Source organism: Mytilus edulis, chromosome 5 (assembly GCF_963676685.1).
Source record: "Mytilus edulis chromosome 5, xbMytEdul2.2, whole genome shotgun sequence".
Lineage (NCBI taxonomy): Eukaryota > Metazoa > Mollusca > Bivalvia > Mytilida > Mytilidae > Mytilus > Mytilus edulis.
In genome coordinates, this window is record NC_092348.1 from 54,924,920 (window position 1) to 54,947,084 (window position 22,165).

The 22,165-nt window shown below is 31.6% G+C and overlaps 1 protein-coding gene across 1 annotated transcript; it reads right to left on the reverse strand.

Annotated features, from left to right (window-relative positions):
- Nucleotides 1-1,310: 1,310 nt before the first annotated feature.
- On the reverse strand, nt 1,311-22,162 carry LOC139523956 (beta-catenin-like protein 1). Its single transcript, XM_071318409.1, has 16 exons — nt 22,033-22,162; nt 16,654-16,809; nt 14,593-14,699; nt 13,803-13,944; nt 11,702-11,797; nt 11,242-11,335; nt 10,085-10,176; nt 9,468-9,540; nt 8,930-8,988; nt 8,054-8,202; nt 6,578-6,756; nt 6,191-6,288; nt 5,607-5,687; nt 3,737-3,868; nt 2,700-2,772; nt 1,311-1,711 (listed from the first exon to the last, which is right to left on the reverse strand). The coding sequence occupies exons 1-16, from the start codon at nt 22,072-22,074 to the stop codon at nt 1,623-1,625; spliced, it is 1,662 nt and encodes a 553-aa protein (XP_071174510.1). The 5' UTR covers nt 22,075-22,162; the 3' UTR covers nt 1,311-1,622.
- Nucleotides 22,163-22,165: the final 3 nt, after the last annotated feature.

Consider the following 22,165-nt stretch of genomic DNA (forward strand, 5'->3'; position numbering starts at 1 on the left):
ATTTCACAGTCCACTGAACATAGAAAATGTTAGTGTGAATGGGGCATCCGTGTACTTGGGACACATTCTTGTTTTATTCTAAAATGCATATATAATTGCCTCTGGAATTTAAACACCAACATTTCCATTTACTTCACATCAAGTTACCTTATAATGAAGAACAGTAACAAGCTGAATTGTGAAATCAAGTTCTGTGTCACACTTTAACTTCAAATGGACAACTCATTGAAGTAAAAAAAATCAAGTCATGATAACTCAAATATTTCTTCTATATGTACTACCAGTATATACCTGTATTTATCATACATTAACTCCAGTAGTTAAACATCATTGTGTTATCCTCCAAGGGTTTTGAGAAATGTTGTTGGTTCATGTCTGTTAATTCTTTTTTCGTAAATTGTTTTTGTTGTAAATAAGGCTTTTAGTTTTCTCCTTTGAAATGTTTCACATTTTTTATGTCAAAGTATTTCATGGCAGACTATACAGTATGGAGTTTTCCTCAATTTTGAAGGTTGTATGATGACCTTTAATTGCTTATATCCACTTCAATTCAACTCTGATAGATAGTTGTCTCATTAGAAATCATACCACATCTCCTTATATTTTTATAAAAACAAAAACATAGCCTCCAATATAATAGACACAAATCTTAAATCAAATTGCAGCCACTTTTTACAGAAAAAACAAAAGAAGCCTATAGGTTATACATATTTCCTTGAAAACTGCATTTTGAACTGGGAAAATATCATAGAATTGAAATAGATTTTAATAATATCTGGAGATCAAGATGAATATCAACAAAGGACATAAAATTAACATTGTCAGAAAAAGATGCATAACAAATAACAGACTGGATAAATAATTTTCAAAGAATGTAATGACTATCTTTCATAAAGTAAGTGTTTTTTCACTTAAACTACAATTCAAGATGGCTGCCACCATAAAACAAAGACTGATATTGACACTGTTTTAACATCATGATTTTGGAGGTGATTTTCTCTGATCGAAGGATTTGCATATACATGTTTTATGATGTATATTTTCATTTTAATATGTGAAATTCATGCTGATCTAAAATTCAAGAAGACTGCAACATTAGTATAAAGATTAATGCTGGACCCCATAAGATCCATATTTCCTTTGAGAAAACAACTCATAGACTTTTTAAAATTACAGGTTGCTGTGCCAACTAAAATCATTGCTCATAAAATTTTATGTACATCTTATAAATACATAAATGACAACAGTCTCACAAATATTAGGTTCCTGCAACTATGTCAAGCATAAATAATACCAGAACAAGCATACACTTTATTATGATTTATTGATACCTACTAACAACCATAACAAGTAATTGGACCTACCATACATGGCCAGCTGATAACATTAAATTTTTATATTTTCACAATATTGTGATATAAATCTCATAGGTGGATCAATTTTTACTGTGTCATAACATCGAATAATGGTTAAGAAATTGGACAGTATCACAGTTTATGTTGTCAATTTTAAATATACTCTTAACAATACATCATATTGACATAAGTCACTGTTATTTTTGTGTTTGACTTGGATTAACACATTTATTTATCCTTATTTTTTTAAGGTTTTTGTCAATGGTTTCAGAATTTATCCACTAGTTGTAATATTCTGTCCTGTTCCTGTTCTTTTGCCTCGGGATCTTTAGCATCACCAATATTCCCTGCATATTCTGAAAGACCCCAAAAAATCAATGAGACATTTAGTTAGCTATAAAACCAGGTTTAATTCACCATTTTCTACATACGCACATTGTTATCCTATCAAATTAAATTCAAAAGGAAAAGACCCTAATCAAATGGCAAAATCAAAAGCTAAAACACGTCAAACGGATGGATAACATGTCATATTCCTGATTTGGTACAGACATTTTCTATGTAGAAAATGGTGGATGTTTTTTTTTCCTCCACTGAGTCAATAAAGTATTAAATTCACGTAAATCTCAACTAAAGTAAGGAGCCTGTTATTCAGTGGTTGTTTGTTGCTGTGTATCATATTTACTTCTTTGTAAAGAGATTAGATTGTAGGTTTCTCATCTGAATTTTTGTTACATTTTGACATGTTTTGGCTTTTTATAGCTTGTTATGCTGTATGGGTTTTGCTCACTGTTGAAGGCTGCAGAGTCATAGTTGTTAAATTCTAAATCATTTGGTCTCTGATGGGTAGTTGTCTCATTGGTAATCATACTATACAGTATCTTATTTTCTATTTATATACATGCGATGTTTTATATGCATTAATGGACTGCTGTGTGTTTGATAATTACTCCACAAATCTGTTTACACACAGACTACAGTGTGCTTGAAATTACTGTGGCACTCATGAAAATAATAAAGGTGTATATCTTAATATTGGTAAACGTACATTTTTCCTATTTGAAATGTTTTACACTAGTCATTTTTGGGCACTTTATAGCTTGCTGTTCAGCGAGAACCAAGGCTCCATGTTGATGGCCATACTTTGACCTATAATTGTTTACCTTTTGCACATTGTGTCAGATTTGGATGGAGAGTTGTCTCATTGGCACTCATACAACACCTTCTTATTTCTAATTGTTTAAGTTTCACAATATATTTTTAACCACTGTCAGACTGATATTTACAAAACAAATTGTTTTTCACCACACACTGAAATGTTAACTATTATTCAATTACACTAACCTCTCATTATACTTCTGATTGACTTTATAGAACCTCCTCTCATATTTAAAATCTGCATCACTCTTTGTTTTACCTACAAGGTACAACAGTTTTAAGAACAAGGGAACAATGTAATCAATCACATTATGTTTGAACATCAAGGAATAACCATTAACTCCAGATTTAATACTATCTTTACAATATTTGTTAAATTTCATTATTTCTTCGGAAAAACTGCTCTTTAACGAAATTCCTTCAGTTCTGTTTACAATATTCCCTATGATTTGTTCAATTTCATTATTTCTTCTGAAAAACTGTTCTTTAAGGAAATTCCTTCAGTTCTGTTTACAATATACCCTATGACCATGATGTGGTTGATTTATTGAGTAGAAGTCATATTTCCAAATGTAGGTGCACAGGCATTTTTGGGTATGTTCTATATGTAGCATCTTTTGTTCAGGAGGGATTGTTAAATAATCTTTTCACAACATAACAAGTACCAAGATTTCTTCTGTGGTCTTTGAAGACCTGATGACACCTGATAGACTCCTGGTGGTGCTTACTGTGACTCAAATAATATTTTTGACATCCAGCCAAGGTTGCTGTTAATTCTAATAATTTAATTTATTAAAGAAATATTTCTGCTGAGGCCATAATACAATTTGACTTTTAAAGTTTTCTTATTTGTTATAGGACACTGTCAAAGTTAAAATCAAAGTAGCGTTCATGGTAGTCTGAGATTACTCTGACGTCCAATGGCTGTTTTGCCACGCAAAACAAAACAGCAGTTGGACGTCAGAGTAATCTCAGACTACATTCATGGACATCATAATTATTTGGATTTATTTCTTGTTCAGTTTATTGACTAAGCATGGACGAAATTTTCAATGCATAAAATCTCCAACTCCAGCTTTTCACAAAAAGATATCAAATGAGTGAAATTTATCCATCAGTTGCAAAATTTTGCCGGAACACTGGTTCAAACAAATACCTTCCAATAAGCTTCTCAACCAGTTTTTACCGTTTAATTTAACTACATTTCTGTTATTTAAACATACCGATGAAGGCCCTGTGGCACATATCTCAAGCATGATGTAATCTACCAGCTGTAATGTAAATAAACCAGCTTCTAAACGTCTGATATAAAACTCATCATCATCTTCAATTTCTTCTCCTCTGTTCTTCATTCTCTGTAAACAGAAAAATAGGTTATACTTAAAATCTAATAAACATAAATCTGTTTTAAAACTGATTGATGCAAAAGGATATCTGAAATTCCTTCACAACACAAATGAGCCAATAACTTCATTCTTCATTTTCAAATAACTATCTAAATACCAAATTTTTTTACAATGAAGGTTTTTCAAAATGTATATTGATGCAGTTTTCACAATAGTAGAAACATTGCAAATTGAGGAACTTTATTACAAGTAAAATAATATTTCAGACATTTGTATATCACAGTTATTACTTCTATTACTTAAGGAATAACTGTAATATTTTTTCTGCCTATTCGAAATAACACAAGAGTGCACACCCTGAAATGTCTCACCTTCTTTACTAATCATTGATATAATGTTGATAGTCCTAAGTATAAAGCTAAGCTTTATTACAACTATCACACAAACAGAACATTAACCAAGATAACTAAACATAGACCAATGAACCTTGAAAATGAGGTCAAGGTCAGATGAACCATGCCTGGCAGACATGTACAGCTAACAATGCTTCTCTACAACATATATAGTTGACCTATTACTTATTGTTTAAGAAAAATAGACCAAAACACAAAAACTTAACACTGTGCAATGAACCGTGAAAATGAGGTCACAGTCAAATAAAACCTGCGCGACTGACATAAAGATCATAAAATATTTCCATTCACCAAATATAGTTGACCTATGGCATATAGAATTAGATAAAAAGACCAAAACTCAAAAACTTAACTTTGACCACTGAACCATGAAAAGAGGTCAAGGTCACATGACATCTGCCCCCTAGACATGTACACCTTACAATCATTCTATACAACAAATATAGTAGACCTATTGCATATAGTATGAGAAAAACAGACCAAAACACAAAAATTTAACTATAACCACTGAACCATGAAAATGAGGTCAAGGTCAGATGACACCTGCCAGTTGGACATGTACACCTTACAGTCCTTCCATACACCAAATATACTAGCCCTATTGCTTATAGTATCTGGATATGGACTTGACCACCAATACTTAACCTTGTTCACTGATCCATGAAATTAGGTCGAGGTCAAGTGAAAACTGTCTGACAGACATGAGGACCTTGCAAGGTACGCACATATCAAAAATAGTTATCCTATTACTTATAATAAGAGAGAATTCAACATTACAAAAAATCTGAACTTTTTTTTCAAGTGGACACTGAACCATGAAAATGAGGTCAAGGTCATTGGACATGTGACTGACGGAAACTTCGTAACATGAGGCATCTATATACAAAGTATGAAGCATCCAGGTCTTCCACCTTCTAAAATATAAAGCTTTTAAGAAGTTAGCTAACGCCGCCGCCGCCGCCGGATCACTATCCCTATGTCGAGCTTTCTGCAACAAAAGTTGCAGGCTCGACAATAAAAAATGTGGTGCACACCGAATAACGCGAGCAGCGGGTTATTTAACAGTGTGCACCACATTTTTTATGTTATTTCGAATAGACAGAAAATTTTTTACAGTTATTTCTTATAATTTAATTCTAAATTGCATTTTAAATCATAAAAAAATCATGAAAAAACGTTGATAACGTCATGGTCACATGACTAAATTATGTCTGTGGGCTGATAACAAAATATATCCAGCCAATCAGAAGACGCGTTACATCAAAAATTTAATTATTTTTCAATAATAATTTTTTTAAATCTCAACATCAGTTGTAAGTACATGTATAACATACCTGTTTTTCTCTTTCAATCTGATCATCTACTGTCCTTACTTTATCAAGGTATTTGAAATGGAGTTCTAGCAATCTTTCTACCTGCGAACAAGGAAAAAATTGATTAGTACAATATTTTTACAATACTATGCACACTTTTTTTTTAATCTAAATAATTGCAGATTAACAAAAAAATTATCAAAAATAGGTTAGAATTATGCTGAAAATAGAAAAACCTGTATAAAGGCATGGAAATCCCATAAAATTCGGAAACAAAAGCTAAAATTATGCTCTAAAATAAAAATCAAGCTAAAATTAACTTCATTATTTATGTCATTGTATCTAATGTATCATTCATAATCATCTACCGGTAAAGCCATTTTAGTTATCCAAATCTAGGATATGGGAGATAACTCCTGAGTTTCAGAAATATCTATTAATTCTAATCTATATATTCAACTTCTACATTTAAATTACCGTAAAGAAAATTAGTGTATGAATCAACACAGATTTGCACAGAAAATTGGTAGGTTTATTTAGATAACAGAGAACCATATTTTTTTTTAAGAAAGATCAATTGCACACTTAAAACATTTGTTGAATACCTTTTCATGATCATTTTCTGTATATTTATTAACCAGTCTTTGCCTTTGTGTAGCCTGACAATTTTTCATCATTGATGCAACTATAGATGTTATGTGTTCTGAAAAAAACAATACAAATCTTTACTTTGCTATTTTGACATGAAAGCTTCCTTTGCATCTACATTTTCACTTGAAAAAATAAAACAAAAAAATATGCAACTCATGTTCTTTTTCTACAATTAAAACTAGTGATTTATTTTAAATTTAATTAAAATTTGTCCATGGAAGTATGATTACATAATTTTTTTGAACAAAACTAAACATATATTGATTATTTTTTAGTTAGCCTTTTGACTATATAGGTTATAACTTACAAATAAGACTTTTTTATTTTTAAGAAAAAAATACCTTCCAGTTCTTCTGAAGATGGTCCTGCTTTTGCCTGTTTTGGTGTTTTCATAAACAAAGGAAAGATTGTTCGCAAACCAAGAATGTCAACAAATTTTTGTGAGTTATCTGCCCCCTCTGGCCCTGACATTGCATGATTTAATACTTTTATTGCACTATTTCTTGACAATTTCTTTTCTCTGAAATAGATTTAATAAAACTAAAATCTGAAGATTATATTCATAGATTACCAAGATGTGAAAAGTAAAGCAAGTATTACACTTGCAGATCACCCAAAGATTTTGTTAGGGTTGGTGTTGCACAGTGTTTAGTTTTCTGTATTGTTTGTTTGTTTTTTTCTTTTTTAGCCATGGTGTTGTCAGTTTTTTTTTTTACTTATGAATTTGAATTTTCCTTTGGTATCTTTTGCCTCTCCTTTTACTTGTTTATAACAAAGGTATAAGATGTTATGTAAAAATTCAGGAAAGTCAATAAAACTTGAATTCAAATGTCAGCTTATCCAACTCATTGTTGCCTCTCCTATCATATAGTGTAAAAAAAAAAATTGAAAAAATCAGGGGTCATCTCACTTCAGAATTTTAATGAGAACTGCATTAATGATTTTTTTTAACTAAATTTGTCAGAATCTGTACTGCCTTGTTAATTGTGGGAGTCTTTCGCTGGACAAATGTTTAAATATTATTGCCTTGCCTTGTAGTTGGAAGGAATTTTAAATAAATACATTGATCAAATTCTCAAAGCCTTTTCAACCCAGTCAGCATTTGCCTAACAGATACAGAATTTTTCAAAAAGCATGCAACGTTTGGTGATTTTACTGAAAATTGTGGGCAACATAAACTACTCCTTGGAGCTTCAATAAAGCGAAGTCTGGAATCCTAGGGCATTAATGTCTCTCACATTGCCTGGTGTGGTGACCTTTGAATACATTTATTAAAATCCTAAAATAGTACACTTAAATCAGGGTGTATGAACTATGAAGCTTTAAAAGTAGATCAAACTGACCTACTTTTTTCCTGTATACTGATTCCATATGTCTTTGAATTGCATTTAGTATCTGTATGGAAGATATATACATCAATTCTCCTTTCTTACGAGCAACTTAGTGCAAGTTTAGATGATCCTATAATTTACAGGACCTGATATTTGGACTACACAAATTACTAATAGTCAGAAAAGGAAGAATAGACCTTGATGGTAACTTTCTTTGTAAATGAACATGAGCGTGGATCAGATAAGCCTACGTTTTATACTAACCTAGATATAAACTCTGAAGTCAATGAAGTAAGAAAAATAGGTCAAACTTTCTAACTTTGACCTAAATTAAACCATTTGTTTGTTGTAAGTTGGTATTTAACACCACATATTTGCTAAATCATGTTGTAAAAAGCAGTTCACTGAAAATTGAAAGCCAAGCATGGTCTCCAGATGACCCATATTATAGTTTCTAATGTTTGCGAAATAGGAAATAAAACTCACCTTAACATGAGATTCATCAACTGCAAACCTTCTCCACGTAAAAACTTTGCCCTATTTTCTGTCCTCATTAAACATGAGCACATTGAATCAAACAGATTTTCCATGTATTCAAGTTCTTCTTTATTTGATGGATCATTTCTTTTGTATGACTAAAAAAGAAATTAAAATCTTCAAATCATATCTATTGCACTTAAATATGCTACCAGTGTGCTATCAGCTTATAGCTTAATAGTTAGACATGTTTCACAACATTTAATTCAGAGTCAGAATTTTAAATGCAGAAAATGTAGATGTGTTGTATGATTTTACATTCAGCCAACATTGTATGATTTTCCTTAAAACATTCATACAGTTAATAAAGTGATGGATCCTGTAATAATAAACACTTCTAACTAAACTTATCAATAATGGTACAAACCTATACTTCATATAAACTAGTCTGTATTCTTTTGAAAGAATCTTTACCATAATCTAAAAGATTTGTTTGTTGTTGAATAGCACCTCCTGGCTAGAGGTATAAGGGGAGGGTTGAGATTTCACCAAACAAATGTAACCCAGCCTTGTTTTTGCACCTGTCCCAAGTCAGGAGCCTCTGGTCTTTTGTTAATCTTGTATCTTTTTTGTATTTTTTTATGTTTTGGAGTTAAGTGTGAAGTTCATTTTTATTGACCTAGTACACATTTTTGTTGAGAGGCCAGCAGAAGCAGAATTTTCTAGCTGTGTTGAAGACCCATTGGTGGCCTTCAATGGTTTCCTGCTCTTTTGTCGTGTTGTTATCTCCATTTCCATTGATCAATTTTATATATACTTGTTAAAGCAATCTATTCAAACATTAAAGAATATTAAAAAATATATAGATAAAGGAAACTGACTTACAGCTAACTGTTGCAACAAAACATCAATACCATCATATTCACCAATTAGTAATCTATTTTCTGAAGAAGAAAAATAAATAACATTTTCAAATATGTTGAGAATGCTGAGCACTGGAGATGTAAAAACAGTATCATATATAATACACTGTTTTCATGTTGAGCAAGCTGTAATGTGGATATTTCTTTTTGTGTAACAGTTCATTTTGGGGTCCTTTTCACAGTTGCGTTCACGTTTAAATTATGTTGATTTCTTTTAAAAAATGAGAAATAATGTTTAGAATTTTAATAACTAATGTTTCAAGTGTTGGATGTAAATTGCAGGATAACAACAATATAATTACATTGTCAGAAAATATATATTTAATTGTACCTGCTACAAAACAGGAAAACAGCTCAGCAAGCCTCATACAAATAAATTCTATATTTTCTGACAATGTTCATATATTGTATATTTATTCATATTCCCTAAGACTTGGAAAGACACATTTTATACCCTGTCTTAGACTTGAATAACATATAAAATTCATTATTATACAAACCATCACTGTTCTGTAGGATAATAGCTAAAATTTCACTGGCGTACAACTTATTTGCATCAAATGGTATTTTGGACTGAAAATAATAAACATTTTGTATTAATTTTGTAATAAATTGAGTTTATTATGTTTGATCAAATACAGTACACATGCTGAAATGTGTTGTAAGCTAAATATATTACTAAAATTACTGAATAATATGTTGACGTCTCTGAGATACTAAAAGAACTTACTATTACAATGTATAAATTTCATTGTAATCAAGACTGTCCTTTTCTTACTGTAACAAACTTTTTAAATAATTTTTTTTACACATGTATAGGTGATTCTTTATTGTTATATAAAGCATTTAAAGATGACCAACTATAAAAAGCCAGCTAAGGAGAGTAATTTGCAGTTCCAGAATCTAATGCATTCTGCTCAATGTTAGAAAATGTACACCTTATGATTGGTTAAAAACATCCCAATCAACAGAAAATCAACCAATGTCATGACGTTATTTATCATTTTGGAGTACAAACAATGAAATTACGCATAGGCCTTTACATTCTGAAATGACTGGTAGTCTTTAGAGATATTGTATTACAAATGGGTGCAGATGCATCTGAATAGTTTCTTACTTTGATTCTCTTTAGTAACCAGACCATTAAACCTTGCTGTGCTGCCTCTGTACAACATTCGGGTCGGAATTCTGTCACATTTTCTATGATTGCTGAAAAAAAGACAATCAAATCATCTGACTATAAAAAAAAAGACAAATGACATGCTTAAGATTTAAAACACACATTGAAAAGTAAATGTTCCCACACAGTTGAGTTACAAAAACATAAAATGCATTTCTATATTTGTGAATACAGATAGGTTCTTATGAAATATATGAAAAATTTTGGTCCTCAATGGTCTTCAACTTTGTTCTTTATTTGGCCTTTAAAACTTACTTATTTGAGCGTCACTGGTCAGTTTTTTGTAGTAAAAACCCATGTCTGGCTCAAATTGAAATTTTAATCCTGGTATCTGTGATGAGTTTATTTTCAACAGCAACAGATAATTCAACATGTAAATTTTAAAATACATATACGAATATTGATAGAAATCATTTACTTTGAACGACTTCAAGTATTTGTTTTGTATTGCTGTTGATTATTTGGGATAAGTGAGAGGTTTAGCTAGCTATAAAACCAGGTTTAATCCACAATTTTTTACATAATGAAATGTCTGTACCAAGTCAGGAAGATGATGACAGTTGTTATTCATTTGTTTGATGTGTTTGAAATTTTTATTTTGATTACAGGCTTTCTGTTTCGAATTTTCCTTTTGGAGTTCAGTATTTTTGTTATCTAACTTTATACTACATAATTATACCTACATAAAGTATTATGTAAATTGATACTACATAAGTATACCTACAATAAAGTATTATGTAACTTGATACTACATAATTATACCTACATAAAGTATTATGTAACTTGATACTACATAATATACCTACATAAAGTATTATGTAACTTGATACTACATAATTATACCTACATAAAGTATTATGTAACTTGATACTACATAATTATACCTACATAAAGTATTATGTAACTTGATACTACATAATTATACCTACATAAAGTATTATGTAACTTGATACTACATAATTATACCTACATAAAGTATTATGTAACTTGATACTACATAATTATACCTACATAAAGTATTATGTAACTTGATACAACATAATTATACCTACAATAAAGTATTATGTAACTTGATACTACATAATTATACCTACATAAAGTATTATGTACACCATCAGCTTCTTCTTTATTATTTTCATCCAGTCTTTCTAAGTTCTGCACTAAAATTGCAACAACTTGCTTTTCTAACTGTAAAATAAAATAATACAACATCTTTTACAAATTTTTTTTTGGGGGTAAAAAAGAGGAGTAGATGTTATATATATACAAAGCTTAAATATTATAACATTTGCAAATTCAAAATTTTTTGGTATCAATGTTCATTAAGTCAATTTATAAAAGAAAGATGGCCATAGTTAGATCTCTATTTTTTTTTTAAATGAACAAAAATATATGAGAATTTGACCTCAATTTAGAACCATAAACTATTTGGTAATCTCAAATATCCTATAATGTATTTTTGGAATCTTTGGGAGCAGTCCGAGCAGAACATAACCCCTGACAAAACCCCTCGTAGGATAAAAGCTGAAGATGTGATATTTTCCTTATACTTACCAAACTATCTACTACTGCAGTTGCACCTTCTTCACTTTCATTTAATGTATCTACATCTGTTAATTCTTGTATTAGATCCACCACAGCTATTGATACATGTAGGTAACATTAAGGAAATATATTTACTAAGACTTCAAGTGTTACCTGATCCCCATTGTGAAGGACAAACACAAAAAAATCAATGACTCACCAATATCAACAATTAAGACTTACATTAAAATTAAACCAGATGCTCCGCAGGGCGCAGCTTTATACGACCGCAGAGGTTGAACCCTGAATGGTTGGGGCAAGTATGGACACAACATTCAAGCTGGATTCAGCTTAAATTTGGATTGTGATTAAATAGTTGACACAGCATAGGTTTCGGACACAGAATGAATGTGGTCTAATGAACTTCAAATATTTTGTTTGCCTTTGAGCAATTGACTATGCTGTTGAATAATAATCCTTTATTTATGAAATCTGAAATGAGAAAAATTTAACCCCCCCCCCCCCCCCCCCATTTTTTTTTCACATCCTCCTTTCCCTTTTTCCAAAACTGATCTTAATTCAAATTTCTAATGGAGTTTGAAACAATAACTACTCATTTAAATACATCATAAAATATTAAGATGTAACAAAAGGTGCTTGTTATCACTGAATGGTAAAGATTGTTTTAATTTATCAGTTGGTAGTAAAAGTGAATATACATTGTTTATTGTATAAAACAATGATTTAAGTTGATTCAACTACTATTCTGGACAAAGAAAGATTACTCCAATCAATTGAAAATTTCTTGCTATTGCACAATATTGTGCAATTAGATATTTCTTGCTATTGCGCAATACTGTGCAATTGAAAATATTTGCTATTGCACATTACTGTGCAATTGAAGATTTCTTGCTATTGCACAATACTGTGCAATTGAAAATGTCTTGCTATTGTGCAATACTGTGCAATTGAAGATTTCTTGCTATTGCTAAATACTGTGCAATTAATTTCTTGCTATTGCACAATACTTAATATAATAAGTTTGGATCCTGTTTTGAACCAACTTAAAAACTGGGCCCATAATCAAAAATCTAAGTACATGTTTAATTCAGCATATCAAAAAAGCCCAAGAATTCAATTTTTGTTAAAATCAAACTTAGTTTAATTTTGGACCCTTTGGACTTTAATGTAGACCAATTTGAAAACGGGACTAAAAATTAAAGAAACTACATACACAGTTAGATTTGGCATATCAAAGAACCCCAATTATTCAATTTTTGATGAAATCCAACAAAGTTTAATTTTGGACCCTTTGGGCCCCTTATTCCTAAACTGTTGGGACCAAAACTCCCAAAATCAAACCCAACCTTCCTTTAGTGATCATAAACCTTGTGTTTAAATTTCATAGATTTCTATTTACTTATACTAAAGTTATGGTGCGAAAACCAAGAATTATGCTTACTGGGGCCCCTTTTTGGCCCTTAATTCCTAAACTGTTCAGCCCTTAACTCCCAAAATCAATCCCAACCTTCCTTTTGTGGTCATAAACCTTGTGTCTAAATTTCATTGATTTCTTTTTACTTATACTAAAGTTATTGTGCGAAAACCAACAATAATGCTTATTTGGGCCCTTTTTTTGCCCCTAATTCCTAAACTATTTGAACTAAAACTCCCAAAATCAATCCCAACCTTCCTTTTGTGGTCATAAACCTTGTGTTAAAATTTCATAGATTTCTATTCACTTTTACTAAAGTTAGAGTGCGAAAACTAAAAGTATTCGGATGACGACGTCGCCGACGACGACGCCAACGTGATACCATTATATGACCAAAATTTTTTTAAATTTTGCGGTCGTATAAAAAACAAAATCCTGCTTTTATAAACCATAATTATATCAATTGATTGATTGTTGGTGTATTAACGCCACTTTTAAGCTATTTGTGGGCGGTCAAATTTTATAGGTGGAGGAAGTCAGGAGAAAACTACTGAAATTCGATAGGTAAACTGACAATCCTTGTCAATTACAAAAGGGAGACTAGTACACCCACACAGCATGATTGTATCAAGGTTTTAATCTAAATTATTTATTTTCTCATTTCCATTTCTGAAATTTATTTGCTTTATAAAGGATATCAGTATTTTCGTGTGCTAACAACTGTAAAAGTGACTGTACTGTGTTCAAGTCTACTAAGATGTGATATAAGTCTGGTGCTGTAGCAATAACATGCATCTGTTGGATAATTTCATTTACTTCTATTTCTGAATCCATAAATCTATCAAAAGAAAAAGAAAAAGAAAGGTTTATTAAGAAAATATTAGATATACCTTTTGAATAACGTAAGTCATTTCATATACTGAGGAATCATTAATATTCTCTGGATACCGATTTTCATGGATTTTGTCAGAACAGGTTAACCACAAATGTAGATGTTCAATGAATTGTAAATTTTCTATACGCTTTGTATGCAGAGATTTGAAAAACTATGAAATCAGATATCCATGAAAATGCTATTTTTCGTCAATCCACGAAAATTGATACCCACGAAAAATAAAGGAATCCACAAAAGTCATAATTTTGGATTTATTTCTCATTGATACAAATGTACTTGATTTAGTTGTACATGTTTTACCAAAGTCTGCAAATAAGCTTATAGGAAATGTGTACTTTGATTAAAATTCTAAAAGTTCTCTTAAAACCTGCATATTAATTGCTCTGTTTTTATCATATTTTACAAATAGCAATTGGGCAGGTTTTCACTGGGTTTCGACAGGGATTTTTATCCTTTTAACCTTCTTGCATTGATTCTTGAATCTTGGTTTATTTCAACTAAAGACATACTCATGTAGTGAGTGCTCTGTTTTTTAACAACTGTATATGGTATCAATGATGTGCCTTGCTGAAATTACTTTTCTTAACATACTTCTCTGGTAAATCTGGATATTTGATTCTCTGTTCTTGGTTTTTATAAACTCTTTTCTCAAAGTTCAGTAACATCTTCTTTAAGTTTGTCTCATCCAAAGCTTCTGTCTGAAAAAAAAACCCAACAGTAACCCACATTAAACAATAATGTGTCCACAGTACACAGATGCCCCACTCGTACTGTCAATTTCTATGTTCAGTGGACCGGGAAATTGGTGAAAAAATCTAATTAAGCATTTGAAATAAAGATGTTCATATTATAGGGAACATGTGTAATAAGTTTCAAGTTGATTGGACTTCAACTTCATCATAAACTAGCATGACCAAAAAAATTAACAAAAAACTTAACCTGAAACTTGCACTATCATTTTCTATGTTCAGTAGACCTTGAAATTGGGGTCAAAACACTAATTTGGCATTAAAATTAGAAAGATCATATCATAGGGAACATGTGTGCTAAGTTTGAAGTTGGTTGAACTTCAATTTCATCAAAAACAACCTTGACCAAAAACTTTAACCTGAAGAGGGACAGATGAACGAACGAACGAACGGACAGACTAGAAAACATAATGCCCCTCTACTATCGTTGGTGGGGCATAAGAAAACTAGAGGCTCTAAAGAGCCTGTGTCACTCACCTTGGTCTATGTGCATATTAAACAAAGCCTGAAGGACACAGATGGATTCATGACAAAATTGTGTTTTTGTGATGGTGATGTGTTTGTAGATCTTACTTTACAGTGAACATTCTTGCTTCTTATAATTTTCACTATCTATAATAAACCTAGCCCTTTAGATACAGAGGAAAATATTTTGTAAAAATTTACAAATATTTACCAAATTAATGATAATTGTTAAAAATTGACTATAAAGGGCAATAACTCCTTAAGGGATCAACTGACTATTTTGGTCATGTTGACTTATTTTTAGATCTTACTTTGCTGAACATTTTTGCTGTTTACAGTTTATCTCTATCTATAATAGATAATAACCAAAAACGGCTAAATTTCTTTAAAAATTAACAATTGGGGGGCAGCAACCCAACAAACAGTTGTCTGATTCATCTGAAAATTTCATGGCAGATAGATATTGACTTGATAAACATTTTAACCCCTGTCAGATTTGCCCTAAATGCTTTGGTTTCAGAGTTATAAGCCAAAATCTACATTTTATCCCTGTGTTCAATTTTAGCCATGGCAGCCATCTTGATAGGTTGGCTGGGTCACCGCACACATTTTTTAAACAAGATACCCAAATAATGATTGTGGCTAAGTTTGGTTAAATTTAACCAGGTAGTTTCAGAGGAGAAGATTTTTGTAAAAGTTAATGACGACGGACGACAAGTGATGGGAAAAGCTCACTTGGCCCTTTGGGTCAGGTGAGCTAAAAATTCAACCATTTATCTCTAAATACATGATGCTATACAACTGTGGACATTTTTTAAAAACATTTTCAGTGATCCATGCTTTTTTTTAACATTTTCAGTGACCCATGTTTGTTTTCTTTTGCATTTTCAGTGACACATGATATCTACATCTGGTATGAAGACATTTTGTTTAAATGCTGAAGTTAAAACCTCATTGATACGCTGCATTCAGAACAAAAGAGGGTTATGAATAACACAAAATATATATGTTAGGTCATGTAGGAAGTAATATCAGAACAAATCTAAGTGTTACATGTACCAAGAAGATGTAAGAATTTTTCAGCTGTAAAATTGGTAAAAAAACCATTATGAAAGGGAATAATGTAATCATGTTACTATAGATAGGTTTCTGTTAAAACAAATTGAACAAGTTACTTCCCTTTTGTCACCATGTTAGAGGCCCAAATTTCTTCATAAGGCGGAGCAAAAATCAACTAGTTATAATTCATAACTTAGACCTAGTTAGGATATCTTGTCAGTGTATTGCATGTTTCAGTTTGGCTAGTCAAATAAGAAAATCAACCCTTTATCCATTTATGGTGGCCAAGGGAAGTAACTCACACTTAAGTTATATTATGTCATTCAAACTTATCTACAAATGTATACTAAACATGGCAAGAATAAGCTGTTATTTGTACCTCTGGTTCATTGTCCAACATTTCCAATATTTTTTCTCTTTCTTCATCAGTAATTCCTTTTGGTTCCTCTCTCCTTCTTTTGTCATAATCTCCATTTTCATAGGCAGCATCACTTTTTCTTTTTATACTTGGATTTTTAGAAGAAGATTTATCAGCCTAAAATGTTAAAAAAAAAATACATTGGAGGTTATAAAATTTGAACACAACTGTATCTTTTTTTTTTTTACAGTTCACCATAAGGTAAATAAAAAAAGTGCTTGTTTCCATGACCTCTTTTTCAATTGTAACTTTAAAATGTTGAAATATTCATGACTTTTTTTTCCTGGTGACAGAATTGCAGACTCTTTTTTGAATGTAAAGAAACAGATGTATAAATGTTGACTTTTATTACTTTTTTAACTTTAAAAGTACTATTGATTAACTTTAGGCTACATGTATATATATTGATGTATAATCTCTCTAAACTTACTTAACTTTAGAAATCATTAAAACTGACAACTTAGAAGTATCTTCGAAAATATCATTCTATTGGAATTTCAATTTTCACTTAAGTTTATTGATCTATCATTTACCTTAGATTGAGTAAAGTACAAAATCCTGTTAAGTATTTCCGTTTTTAATTTTTTGTGACATTTAAAAGCATGTACATGAAGCAATAATTTCTACAGTACACCATTTTGTTGAAACAAAGGTTAACTATGCAAAAAATAGTTTCTCATTTCCTTCTGTAATTAAGATGTAGGTAATAGCATGTATTCTCTTTATGCAGTCAGGGGTACTACTTGTACAAACAAATACACCATAAAATCATATAAATGATGAATGTGTTCCCATGGACTGCTTGCATTCAACATTAAAAATGGACATAACTCAATAATGATAAAAGTAATGATACCCAAATTTGTACTTGATCGGAGTTTTGTTGTAATAAGCAGGGGCGGATGCAGGAATTTTCGAAAGGGGGGGTGCTAACCCAGGGCAAAGGGGGGGTGCAGGGGGGTGCAAAACATATGTCCCGATACAAATGCATTGATCGGCAAAAATAAAGGGGGGGTGCGCACCCCCGGAACCCCCCCCCCCCTGGATCCGCCACTGTAATAAGTAATGGGTATAAGTTTCATAACATTTGGTTGAGGCAACTTGAGTTAGAGAATGGAAACACAAAATTTTGCAATTTTTCCATTTATTAAGGAGTATAACTCTAGAACCGTTAAGGCTATGCCACCACAATTCAATCTTGATCTGTGTTTAGTGGTAATAAGCATTATGTATAAGTTTTATAACATTCGGTAGAGGCAAACTAAAGTTAGAGAATGTTAATAGTGGTTTTGTTCTTTAATTATCAGTTGTGGCACAAGTCAGTTTGCAAAGATTTCCATTACACCAGCACTAGGGACTGTCTATAGCTCGCAGTACTGAGGTAAGAGTTCATGCCCTGTGTTGAAGGCTCCACTGTGACTTTGCTTTTTGAGTTATTAGCTGAGTATGGAATTATTTTTGTCATGCATGGATAACCCATATTCTGTCTTTTCTATTACAAATGTAGTTATCTCCTACATGATACAATATTTAAAACTTGCATTGCGTATCATGATTTCATCAAAAAAGGTAGCAGTTTTTAACCATTGGATCCAACAGGTCAAATTCAGCCCTTTAAAAATTTTAAGAACACCATCACAAGTTTTTTTACTATTATCGAATATTGACAAAAATAAAATTGAGAATGGAAATGGGGAATGTGTCAAAGAGACAACAACCCAATCATAGAAAAAACAACAGCAGAAGGTCACCAACAGTCTTCAATGTAGTGAGAAATTCACGCACCCGGAGGCGTCCGTCAGCTGGCCCCTAAACAAATATATACTAATTACTAGTTCAGTGATATTGAACGCCATACTTATTTCCAAATTGTACACAAGAAACTGAATTAAAATAATACAAGACTAAAAAAGGCCAGAGGCTCCTGACTTGGGACAGGTGCAAAAATGCTGCGGGGTTAAACATGTTTATGAGATCTCAACCCTCCCCCTATACCTCTAGCCAATGTAGAAAAGTAAATGCATAACAATACACACATTTAAAATTCAGTTCAAGAGAAGTCTGAGTCTGATGTCAGAAGATGTAACCAAAGAAAATATATAAAATGACAATAATACATAAATAACAACAGACTACTAGCAGTTAACTGACATGCCAGCTCCAGACTTCAATTAAACTGATTGAAAGATTATGATTTCATCATACATGTATGAATATCAGGCACAATCCTTCCCGTTAGGGGTTTAGTATCATACCATCATATAACAGTATATATGTCATATATGAGAAGAACATAACCTGTGTCATGCCAACAACTGTTTTTTGGAATAAATGTGTTTAGTTCCAATGCAAAGACCCTATAAGTGAATCAATATTAACGCCAAAATATGCAATCTTTAATGACCTGACAACCGTATCGTAACTATATCCCTTCTTAATAAGTCAATTTAAAGGTTTTGTTGGTTTCTGAGGTGAATACTGACATTTTTGTGCTTTATAAAGAATATTTCCAATACAATGTTTAAAATGTCATAACCACAATCTGTCCTCTTTTCCTCAAATCAATATGACAACAAATGCCAGTTGTGAGCAACAGTCGTGAACAGATTAAAACCTGGGACTATTATACTAACGGGACTAGAAATCGTTACACCAATCAGTGTAATAATATCTACTTCACAGCCATTAGAACAAGACTTTACCTGGGCATTTATCGAGACCCGGGTAGCTTTTGTTATACTTACTGTGGATTCATTTATTTTCATGGGTACCAATTTTTGTGGATTAAAGAAAACTAATATGTTTGTGGATATTTGATTTCGTGGTTTGCTGAAGTCTGCATACAAGCCTTTAGACAATTTGTTATTCATTGAATATTTAATTTTGTAGTTCACCTAAATGTACACTGTACAAAAATGTATAACCACGAAATCCACAAAAATTGGTATCCAACGAATATAATGAATCCACAGTAATTAGGAACTGAAATTGTCCACATAATTTTTATTGCACACTTATTGTTTTATCAGGATTATTTATGATCAGTTAACCTTCGACACGTTGTTGTCTTTCCGGACTAGTAAAATGGCGGCTTTTCGACTATATCTAGTTTATTTTGAACACTTATATATTGACTATTTATTAATAATTTTTCCTAAACACTATCTATTGATTGCATTTAAACTAATTAATTTAATAATTATTCTTTATTTCAAATCCACCATTTTTAACAGTTATCTATCGGCTGACTTGTTTACTGAAATCTATTGTTTATATGTACCTAATGCGTGACACAATAAACTGTCAATCAAAACAAAAAAATCAATACAGTAATCCCATTATTGGGGCATTGAAATCTCATTAGATTGACCAGTTTCCAGTCCTGTTACCAGCGTTAGTATAAAAGTCCCAGTTAGAACTACTCATAAGACACGACAGGTGACACACGTGAAGAAGGATCTGCGTAAGCTTCAGGAGCACCTGAGATGAACAACAGTGTCTTAATGTTGTTTTCCGTTCTTAGCCATGTCATAATAATGCTTTCGGGTCGATCCGGCCCCACGTCGATACGGCCCAAGTCGATCCGTCCCACGTCGATCCGGCCCCACTTCGATCCGGCCCATATGTAAAGTCGATCCGGCCCCAATAAAAATATATTTATAAGGAATGAAAATAAAGATATATATTAATTGTAATTCATAAATGTTGATGGTTTTTTTCCCATTATAATGTAAAAGGTGTACGGTAAAAAAAAGGCCTTTGAAATATTTTCTTTAGATGAGTATAAGAAAACTAGGTTGATTTTGTTTTTATTACAAGTTTTCAATATTATATTGAGTATAATTATATTAAAACGTATATAAAAGAATTCAGACATCAACCTGGTAGTACATTGTTAATATTTGAAAATTATATACTAGTCAACAAAATTTGTTTAAAAATATTCAATATGCTAATCAAGTTATGTTCATGATGTAACTGATGGGTTGAAATGTTGTTTGATTTGCCGAATTCTTTCTGTACAAGAAAAGACAGAATGCGTTTGTTTTTAATATCACAATGACTTTTCCTTGTGTGTTACATGTATATGTGACCAACATGTGCAGTAATAGTGTCATTGGATTGTTATCTTCTTGCAATAAAGAATAATGGATACTCATACATTTGTAATATTACTTGTTTTTTTTATCTACACACAACTATTCAAAGTCTTGTCAATTTTAAGAAAAATAAATTGGCTATATTCGATATTTTAAAAGAAAAGCAAGTGTTATAGAAGCCTCTGATGTTACCTGAAAAAAAGATACAATTAATTATTATTATATATACACCAAACAAAAGATCAAACTACAAAGACCTTGTTGATAACTTAACTTTAATTAATCAGGATTTGATTGAATTAAGCACGGTGATTACGATTGGCATTACCTTAGTTCACAATCATCAGACAATTATTGAATAAACAAACCAATTATAGACTAATGATTTGGTTAGACAAGACATTATGATGAGTTAAATTTTTACGGTTCCATTGGACTGTAAATATTTATTTAGCTACTCTGTGTGAGAAAAAATCGCCATGACATTCAAAGTCATGCAACATGGAAAATATCTTCATATTTTAAATATGTTGGAGCTGCTATACAAACAGACACAATAACACTCAGTTTCGTATCGATTAAAAATAGTTCTTTAACTGGTACTCTGTCAACGTATATTTGTTCCTCCTAACAGAAGTTCCACTGGAAACTTTGTTATAAACAATGTCATAATATCTGTTCCTATTGGAACACATGTTCTATACCATTTATTCCGTTAGGAACATTTACTGTAATATTTATTCCACTGGAAATAATATTCCAGAATATTGCTTCCATTTGAAACTTATATTATGAAGGAACTTCTATCCCGTGACACTCCAATACTTCGCTTACCTGTTGTCACCCATCATCGACACTTTTTGCAAATTCCGTTTATACTGTTCAAATTTGTCACAAATTCCTCCATATAGTGAATATTGTTTTTTCATATTTCATTATGGGGCCGGATCGACTTGGGGCCGGATCGACGTGGGCCGGATCGACTTGGGCCGGATCGACTTTGGGCCGGATTGACTTGGGGCCGGATCGGTTTGGGGCCGGAACGACCGGATACCATAATAATTTGTCAGTTTGCTTTCTTCTTCAAAAATTTTCATTATTTTTATGAGTGTTAACTTTAAACCTCTCTTCTTTTTAGACTACTTATTTGTAAAAATCTCAAATTGGTTCTTGATAACAATGATTCTTATATTTCATAAAAAACAATTGATTAAATTCATGATATTGGTAAGGATTAAACCTTGTGGGACAAAGCCTTGGATAAAAGTTCCCCGACGTCCATGTTTGTTGCTGTAACTGGAAACTCTCTAGATTTAGGCTTAAATCTACCCAAGATACAAGAAAAGATTATATTTTACGAAAGGATCCGCTTT